The sequence below is a fragment of the Lipotes vexillifer genome, unplaced genomic scaffold (genome assembly GCF_000442215.2).
Source record: "Lipotes vexillifer unplaced genomic scaffold, Lipotes_vexillifer_v1.1 scaffold34, whole genome shotgun sequence".
NCBI classification, from domain to species: domain Eukaryota; kingdom Metazoa; phylum Chordata; class Mammalia; order Artiodactyla; family Lipotidae; genus Lipotes; species Lipotes vexillifer.
In genome coordinates, this window is record NW_006776832.1 from 1009769 (window position 1) to 1018981 (window position 9213).

Genomic DNA, 9213 nt, shown 5'->3' on the forward strand with positions numbered 1-9213 from the left:
CATGTTGATGTTAAGCAAAGAAGAATAGGGTAAGAAAAAAAGGACAGGTGGTACTAACTGTATACACTCTCTTACCAAGAAGACAAAAAGCCTTCCAGAACTCCACTCCTCTCTCTGACCAGGAGACTTAGGGTTAATTTCCAGAATGGTGTCACAAGGCTATTAGCTGGAAAAGCATCTACCCTAAAAGCCAGAAAAAAGAAATAGGGCTGAGATGATTTGGAATCAGCCGATGAGTAATATCTGCCAAAGTAAGTTTTTGTCCTGGTTTTGCACTTGCGCTTCTCCTTCTCAAATTCTCCCTGTTGCCCTCCCTCTACCCCATTCACCTCTTTGTCTAGAAGGAGGTAGAACTGAGAAAAGTGATAACCTGGAGAGTTGCTTCAGGAAATAAAACTTGCTTTACTAGAAGTTATAAACGTGCAATAGAGGAAAGAGCATAGAAGGACATGAAGCAGGATATCTTTATTAGAGCAAAAGCAAAAGGAACTACTGGCTTGAGCAGAGTGAGATGTAGGGAGGCTCTCAAGCTTTACCCAGTGGATTAATTTCATAGCACTGCCTTTGCCAGAGGCAGAACTAATCTTGTTGCGTCTGAAATGAAGCACCACAGACAACAGACTTCCTTATAGATCATTTAATTACAGATTATCATATAAGAGAGATTGTTTTTCATGTCTACAGAGCAAACAACAAAGGAAGGGTTTTGTGACACTCACAACCTATTTTTAAATGATATCTATTCAAACGTTACCTATTATTCCATGAACCCTTAATGAATTCTTTTTCCTTAAAAAAGCGTCATAACTTTGAGTAGGATTTCCTACTGTGACCGTTAAAATAGCAACAGTTCTCCCCAGGTGGCCAGATTTCTTGGCTTATTCAATTCCTGGCTCTGTCCATCTGATCTGCTATCAGGTGGCTCCCCTTTATACTGTTAAGTCACAGTTGACCAAGTATTCAAATCTTTATCCTGCTGGGAATTTCTAGTCACCATCGCTGTCACTGGAACTGCCACTGTCAGATGATTCACTACTGTCATGCTTTTTAGGGGGGTGAAACCTCCTATTGGAATGGGGCTTTCTGTAACCCCAGGAACCTTTGCTTTGTGACACACCCTTGTTCTGCATAGAATTATTTTGTCTGTGGGGCACAGAATAATTTTTCCTGCTGTGTGTTATTATGGTCCCTTCATTATTGGGGCCATTATGGGAACCTATTTCATTTTTAATTTCATTATCAAGACCACGAGAAGGAATGAACTGGCCCTGACCTTTGCCCTTACTCGGAAATCTTTGTTTTTCATTTGAGGTCACTTGATTCCTTTTAGAATGTTCTGTATCTTTTCTACTACTACCTTTGCCATTTTTCGGAATTTCATTAGTACCTTCAGCTCCATCACTACCGCCATCTTTTCTTTTGTCTTCTGTGGGTGCGTGAGGGTAATGAAACTCTATTTCCCCTTGATGAGCATTTTCGCTGCCGCCATCCACTCTGTTTCCTTCTTTTCCAGAGAGTTTCTTAAAATTGGTGCTACCTATGATGTTGTTGTTGCCCTCCACCAGGCTTACATCAGCAGCATTTGCCTTTTGGGCTGTTTCATCCCTGGTTCCAATGGTATTTCCGCCATTCCCTTCTTTCTCTGGGATCTCATTATAACCTGGTCCTCTCGCATCAGGATTAATGGTCTCAGCTTCACTTGGGCTGGAAAACTCTGTTTGAATATCTGTACCTTCTCGGTCAGGACGAATAGCATCTCCTTTACCAGAAATGTCCTTAAAAGGTGGACCATCTCCACTGAAAGGAGAGATATTGTCTTCCTGCCCTTGGAGATCTGGATAACCACTGCCTTCAAAATCACTGGAGACCTTTTTGGCTTTGGGGAGCTGTTTTAGGTAGTCCATGTTGTGTTGGATACGGTGGGTACTTTTGCTTTTTACTGGAATATTCTGGGCTTGGGAGTCTCTTTGGTGATTCTTCTTAATTTTTGAGGAGGCTTTAGCATAATTGGCATCTGCTGGAACTTTGCTTAAAACATTCCGGGCTTTGTTCTCTTTGTTTTCTTCCCTCAAGAGTTCAATCACAGTCCCTGGCTCCATTATATGGTGCATGTTATTTCTGATGAGAGCTTTGCCGTATTCTTCTTGGTCATGTAGTTTGCTAACAGCATTGTCTCCATCCTCAGTCCCACGATTCCCAGTCGATTCAGGATAAATGGACGTCTTCAGGTCATTGTGGGCATTTTCTTTCTTACTAATCCTGTAGTCTTTATTCATTGTCTGTCTGTTTTCCAGAAGATTTTGAGATTTAGTGCTTTTGTTATTTTCATTGGTTCCAGGGAGGGACACGTCTTTCTCTTTTTCTTGAGACGCTGGCTCTTGATTTCTTCTCTGGCCAGAATGGGGAAGAGCAATATTGTCTTTGTTTTTTTCTTCCTGATAAAGTGTAATTTTCAACATAAAGTCGTTATTTTATGTTAAACTTTTAAAATTTAATAATTCTTAGGCAATAATAATAAATTAAAAAAACCCGCCAGATACTTAATAAAAAGAGTCTTTTAACTCAATAGAGATTTGTTGGTAGAGATAATTCTGGAATGGCCAAAGCAGGTTTCATGGAACAAGAAGTATGAGAAAGGCTTGAAGAGTGGGTAAGGTTCAAATACATGTAAGGAAAATGGTGAGAACATCTTAAGAGTAAGCGGCATATTCACATGTTTGGAAACAGGAAACATTTGAAAGATAATATGAATAACGTTATAAGGCTGGAGTAGAGAAATCCTAAAGAGAATAATAAAGAAGAGAATCCAAATAAGAGAAGTAAGTTTGGAAATATAGATCAGGGCCTGATTTTAAAGGAGGACCTGACTTTAAAGAGGACACTGTGGTCCTCATCTTGTGACTAGTGACACATTGCAAGTGAAATGAAGTTCATCTTTCAAACATGCTTTTTCTTGCTCTCATTCTCTCTCTCTCTCCCTCCCTCCCCCCCACCCCCATTCTCTCTCTTTGCTTTTGCCCTGGTCTTCAAAGGTATAAATCTTTTCCTCTTCTCTGTTTTCTCAACAGAAAATATACAAATAGAAGAATCTAGGTTCTGACATCCAAAGAAAATATTTTGCAGCAGGTGTTGGCCACCCTAGCTTTTGTCTGAAAAATGATTCATTAACTTTATTTTTTTCCCTCTTTTGTCATGTAATAAACCAGACTTGATAGTCTGGGTCAGTAGTTCTCAAATTTAGCATTTCTCGTAACTATTTGGAAGGCTTACTAAAACGAAGACTGTTGGACACAACAGAGTTTCTGATTCAGTGGGCTTGGGGTGGGGCTCTGGAATCTGCATTTATGACAAGTTCCCAGCTAATGCTGATGCTGCTGGTCTGTGACCACCTTTGGAGAACCACTCTTCTGGATCCTAAGTTTAAATAATGAGGTCCGGATGAGAAAAGTCCCTGAGAGAATAATGGGATGAAAAAGAGAAAGTGGAGAAGACGGGTAGAGTGTTTATGCCTGTATCTCAGTTTGTCCTTTTTTGGGGGGGGAAAGGTCTGTAAAATGCTGCTTCATAGGCTGCACCTTACCAACTCGAGGTACAGCCAAGGTGCAAGAAGCTTGAACAATGTGGTCAAGAAGAAAGAGGGGCTGAGATTGATTTTGCCCACACCACTCACTGTTTCTCTGTGGCACAGGCTAGATATGGAAGCATCTGAGAATGGTTAGGAGCTTTCCAGAGGGAGTGAAGTGGCTCTAGAAGGAGCAAAGTAGATGGAGCATATATACTAGGAACAAATGTGAGTCATATGCGAACAAAGAGGGGTCTACATTGTCCATGAGAGCCAGGAGAGCCTGAATCACCACTACCCCAAGGCTGTACTGTTTGGTCCTAAGCTACGGTAGCCAGTGGCTTCATCTTAGGATACCAGCACGGCAAGCAGTACACAAGGGGTCGAGCAACATTGCCCCGTCCATGTCCGAGGATCCCATGTCTTCCTCTCCACTGTGGCTTGAGCCATGTGTGTACATGTGGTATATGGTATATGCTGGATGGTGTAGGCCACCCCCAGCTCCCACACGTGCGTGCACGCCGTCTTAGGGGAAGGAGCATCTGAGCGTTTTTATCCAAAAGGGACTGAAGGGCTTCTTTAAAGAACTATTTCCATGATTGGATAACCTTAAGTTTAAACAGGTTGAATTCAAATTAATTTCCGCACACTCCCTACCCTTTCATTAGCCCACGGGGTAGGAGCTCTTGAGCAACAGAACAATTATAGACAGAATAAATACCATACTTTCCCTTCACCTCGGACTTGTAGGGTGAGCTGAAATTTACAACACCGCTACATAGACCTCTGAACTGGCGGGTAACATGAGATCAAAATAAGAGGTATTTCTTGAGGAACTGGGACATGTAAGAAGTGGGGCTGGGCGCTACATGTTCTAAGCAATACCTGATGATTTATTGAATGGCAGAGGCAGCAGTCCTGCAGCGGTATGGAGGGTGGGCGTGAGGTGGTGTGACAGAGACCTTGTATTCAATCAGGGTCTGCACAGACAGAGGGTCAGAGCTTTGTAGAACCTGGGACTCCAGGCATAAGAATTTGGTTTTATTTTGCAAGGGATGAAGAGCTAGTGAAAGTGCATGACCAAGAGATTAACAAAATAATAATCAGAGGTTTAGGAGGAATTGTGGTAAGAAAGGACAGTCAGGAGGATGCTGCAGTGTCCAGGAATGAGATGTAATCGCTTGGATTAGGATTATGCCAAAGAAAAATGTCACAAAGAAAAATCATCTACTGGTGCCCAAATAGAAGAAGGGTTAATAACTAGAACGTTTACATGCAAAAATGAAGACAAGAGAAAAAGACAACTGTAACATAAGACGTGTTGACGTCGATGGGATATAGAACCTAAGCTCAAAAAAGCAACATCCAGTTAGAGACAGCGTTGGGTGTCACAGCCTCCCAGCCCACGTCCTTTCCAGTTTCTATGACCTATGGTCAGCTTGAACATCCTTGAACATTTTATGAGCTAATTGCTTGTGACTTTTCATGTCAGATCTTTTCATTTATGGATATTCTAATTTCTTCAAGTTTTTTTAAACCTGCAGCTAGTAACTAGTATTCCTTTTTTTTCCTGATGCCCCAGTCCTTAAGGTTATTTCCTCTTTCATATAAAACCCTTCCAGGAAAGTCCAGGTTTCCTCCACATTCACTGGGTGCTTTCTCTTCTCCAGGTTGACATGTGTAGATGGCTCTTATTAGGTCAATATGTTCAGATCCATCCTCAAATAGGAGTACTGTTCTACTTGGAAGACTGCCTGCTTTTATACATAAATCTTATTAATGTTGGAAGCTGTGGGGAATTGTTGACTCAGCTCACACTTGAACCTCAAGATAAAAATGGTTTACAGAAGTGCCCTCTGTTCTTACAAAGCTGGCTCATATGCAGTATACAAAAGTTCCAAAGTGTAGTATTTTTAAGATATAATTTGAAATGACTTATTTGGGGGAGTTATCATTATTCACTAATCTTTTATATTGGCAGGTATATTCTGAAAATAGATAAGGTTTTCTCATGAGGAAAAGTATAATAGAAAAAAACGTTATAGTGAATTACTTTAAACATTTGACCTATTTTAAGACATTACATCTGGGAAATTTTTACACAGACATTTGTATTTTCCTTTGCAAGTAAGTTCATTTGCTCACTGCTAATATACACTTTTGAGTTAAACAGGTACATTATAATAATCCCTTCTTAATTTTTTCCCCTCCCTGTTCTGAAGTGGGAAGTTTTGTTTTATATTTGGTGTTTTTATTGCTTTTAAAATAGTAATATATATACTAATGAATTGTGTACATTTCTTTAAAGACTGAAGAGTTTTTATAAATAAAACATGAAATAACTTTTAAATTGTGATGTGTGATGGTCAATCATTTTTGCACTGCTTATGTCAAATGACTTCCTGTGGCACTGTTGACTGTGTGATGGTTGTACAGTCAGTTGGCTGATCTGCTTTTCTGTCTCCATGCCTTAGCTCATATTATTTTTTTCATGGAGAACAGTCTCTCCCACAGAAATGTTTGCTCAAGGGCTTCCCTGGTGGCGCAGTGCTTGAGAGTCCGCCTGCCGATGCAGGAGACGCGGGTTCGTGCCCCGTTTCGGGAGGATCCCACATGCCGCGGAGCGGCTGGGCCCGTGAGCCATGGCCGCTGAGCCTGCGCGTCCGGAGCCTGTGCTCCGCAAATGGGAGAGGCCACAACAGTGAGAGGCCCGCATAACGCAAGAAAAAAAAAAAAAAAAGAAATGTTTGCTCAAACCCTACTCATCCTCCAAGGTCCAGTTCGATTATTTCCATTATGTAGCTTTCCCTGAACACCACACTAGGAACTAATCTTTTCTACTCCAAGCCCTAAAGCATGATTTTTTGGGTACCACTCACATAGCACTTTGCACATTCTGTCTCGGGTTATAATAATTTTTGTAAGCACCTTTTGTTTCTTTTCTAACTCTAAAATCCTGTAGAGAAAGAGTTAAGTTTTCTCAATCATTTTATCTCTCATAATATCTTGCACAATAGGAAGCTCTCAGCATGTATTTGTTACAACCAATAAGTTTAAAAGGCAGCTAGCTTTAGAGGTGCTAAGTCTTCGAGATGCGTATAAAGAATATTGAGCAGAACAGAATAACATTCTGAAGGGAAACTACTACTTTCATGGGGAATGAGGCCAGATTTGAAGAAAGTAAATAGTCCTTTTGCTGATGGCATTTTAAACTGTTTCTAGCTCTGTGGCCAGTGAGTCTGCAAGAAAGGACTGAGTGAAAAGAATTATTGTTTTATCCCCGTGACAATGCCCTTATTCTTTCTCTTCCAAGCATCCTGACACAGATGGCATCATCTGTGGAATGAACTTAAGGGACACTAAAATGTGCCACTTTTTAGGCCAAAATGATTTCTTTCTAATCCATTCCCCCCTGCCCCATTAGAGCATATGGTAGAATATGTCCAGAAAACCTCCTTACAAAGGATCAAACTTTATTCAGAGGCAATAACATGAAAAACTCAATGGGTGTCCAGTATCCACCAACACCACATCTGCTGTGGCAGGTCCTGAAGCAGGGCAGGGTTTGGGCCAGGGCATGCGGTAGCCCATCTGTGTCAGGAAGACACTGGGACACAGAGTTCCATAGCAGAGATGCTCCAGGAGCCTGGGACCGTGGGAAAAAGATAAAGGCACCAGCCATAGACAGAAACCCCAGAGAAGGCAAAAGTCAACTTTGTCTTCCCTACAGTTTCGCCTAATGTTTGTCCAGAGTTTGGATCATGATAAAATCACTAGGATTCTGCTTACCTTCGCATCAGTTTGATTTTTCCTCCCAGACGAGGTATAAACATACTTAAAAACATAATACCCATGTTTCGCATGGTGGCCCTTGTACATTATCTACAAAAACACAACATTATATTAAGGTGGGTTTATTATCTCTTAGGAAGAAGTTTTCTGGCTCTCTTTTTGATAGTACAAAGGTGTTTTTAACTTGGGTCAAGTCTATTTCTGCATCTAACAAGTGGTAGTACATCTGATAACCGCAGGACGGCGTGTGTCAGCCAGCCCCTGAAGAGAGCAGTTTGTTCCTTTCTTTTCTACCTCTAAGTCTGTTTTCCCTGAGGATGACTGTCAAACAGTTCTCTCCCCCAGGGTGTATCAATCTTATTACCAAATTTCAATGGAAATGGAGCACTTGGACATATTTTCAGGTAGGAGGAGGCAGAGGGATGAGCTGAAAGGCAGATTTTACAGTATTCACGCTGATGGCAAATTGGCAAATCTCCCAGTGTGAACATTCAGGCTCCTAAGCTTGTGGTTTTTGCCTTTGCAGTTTTCAGCTGAGATAGAGAGCGGAAGATTGTTAGTTTTTAGAACAGAATTTTCTGAGACTGCAAGAAGAAACCGTGGTAGGCAGAAGTAAGTTGCAATTTGGTGACACGAAAAGCTGCAGGTACTTATCTAACTTTCTGGTTTTGCATCTGGAAAGCTAACTCCATGTACACGGAATTTCCGCATGAAGACTTGTTAACTCACTTCCCTTTGTTTTCTCCCTCATTTCTCTCTCTGTTCTCACGTACATGTGTGGGAAAATATTGTTTGCTAATAACAATATCCCAGAATTTTTACTCATCCCTCTGAAGGAAGAAATCATTGAAGAGAAAGAATTCCCATTCAGAAGGCTTTTCTCTTTTCTGTCACACACTGTGTGAATTAAAGTGCCAAAATTATGTTGTATGATTTTTCCATTTCCATTCTAGGTACACAAGAATATTTTGACAGTTAAAAATTTCCTCTTATTGACTTTTCTCTTTACAGAGTTGGAAGGGGTGTATTTGAGAAGAATAATTCTGTTTACCCTCTGTTCTTCCACAGTGTCTTGCTTCATTTTCTCAGCCTGTGGTTGCAATGTCTGAAAGGAAACAAGAAATAAAACTTCACTAAACACTTCTTTCTTTCATTTCTTCAAACAGTGAATGTTTCCTTTCTTCTTCTCTCACTGGGGTGTATTATTCAATGTGGAAAATCATTCTGACTCAAAGACGAGGGGCACACACATCACATTTGTTTCTGTATTGAAGGAGGATGCCGACCTTCCTCCCCCAGAGGGAGATAGTGCCGGCTCCACTAGGGAACCACGTTCAAGTGCGGGAGAACAGCTGAGTTGGGAGGGGTGGCACTCCAGGTGAAAAAGCTTGGATGTCATTGGTATCCACTGAAAAAGCTTTCCCTGGCACACTGGGAGTGTTTAGCATCAGTGAACCAAAATCAGAGTTGAATGATATGGATTGCATGTGCGTTGATTGTATAAGTTCAGTCATTGCTATTCGAGTTAAGGTAAGATGGTCCAGCAAGAGTGAAACCGTAGCCCTGCACCTAACGGGAAGGAAAACAGCTGAGGATGGCGCTTCATTGTTGCCAGTTACCTGGGCAGTTTTTTCTTTCAGGGGAAGGGAAAAATGACATTTTGAAAGGTGGTGTTTTATAGAATGTGAGATACAGAATGACACTATAAACCATTAAGCTTTCCATTACTTCCACTATTAAAAATCCAGAATTTTACCTAACATCAAAACCAAGAAAATTACTTCTTTTTTTTTTTCTTTTTGCGGTACACGGGCCTCACTGTTGTGGCCTCTCCCGTTGCGGAGCACAGGCTCCGGACG

General features: G+C 41.2%; 1 protein-coding gene across 2 annotated transcripts in view; it reads right to left on the minus strand.

Moving 5' to 3' along the window:
- Window positions 1-622: 622 nt before the first annotated feature.
- The window catches only part of MEPE (matrix extracellular phosphoglycoprotein), a 13599-nt gene continuing 5008 nt past the window's right edge, over window positions 623-9213 (minus strand). The window contains exons 3-5 of one of the 2 annotated variants that reach the window (XM_007450685.1): window positions 8406-8459; window positions 7352-7444; window positions 623-2435 (exon numbers count right to left, since the gene is read on the minus strand). In XM_007450685.1, coding sequence (XP_007450747.1) covers window positions 987-2435; window positions 7352-7444; window positions 8406-8459 — 1596 coding nt within the window. In that variant the 3' untranslated portion in view covers window positions 623-986. The remainder of the gene's footprint in view (window positions 2436-7351; window positions 7445-8405; window positions 8460-9213) is intronic. The other variant, XM_007450686.1, reaches the window with a different exon arrangement.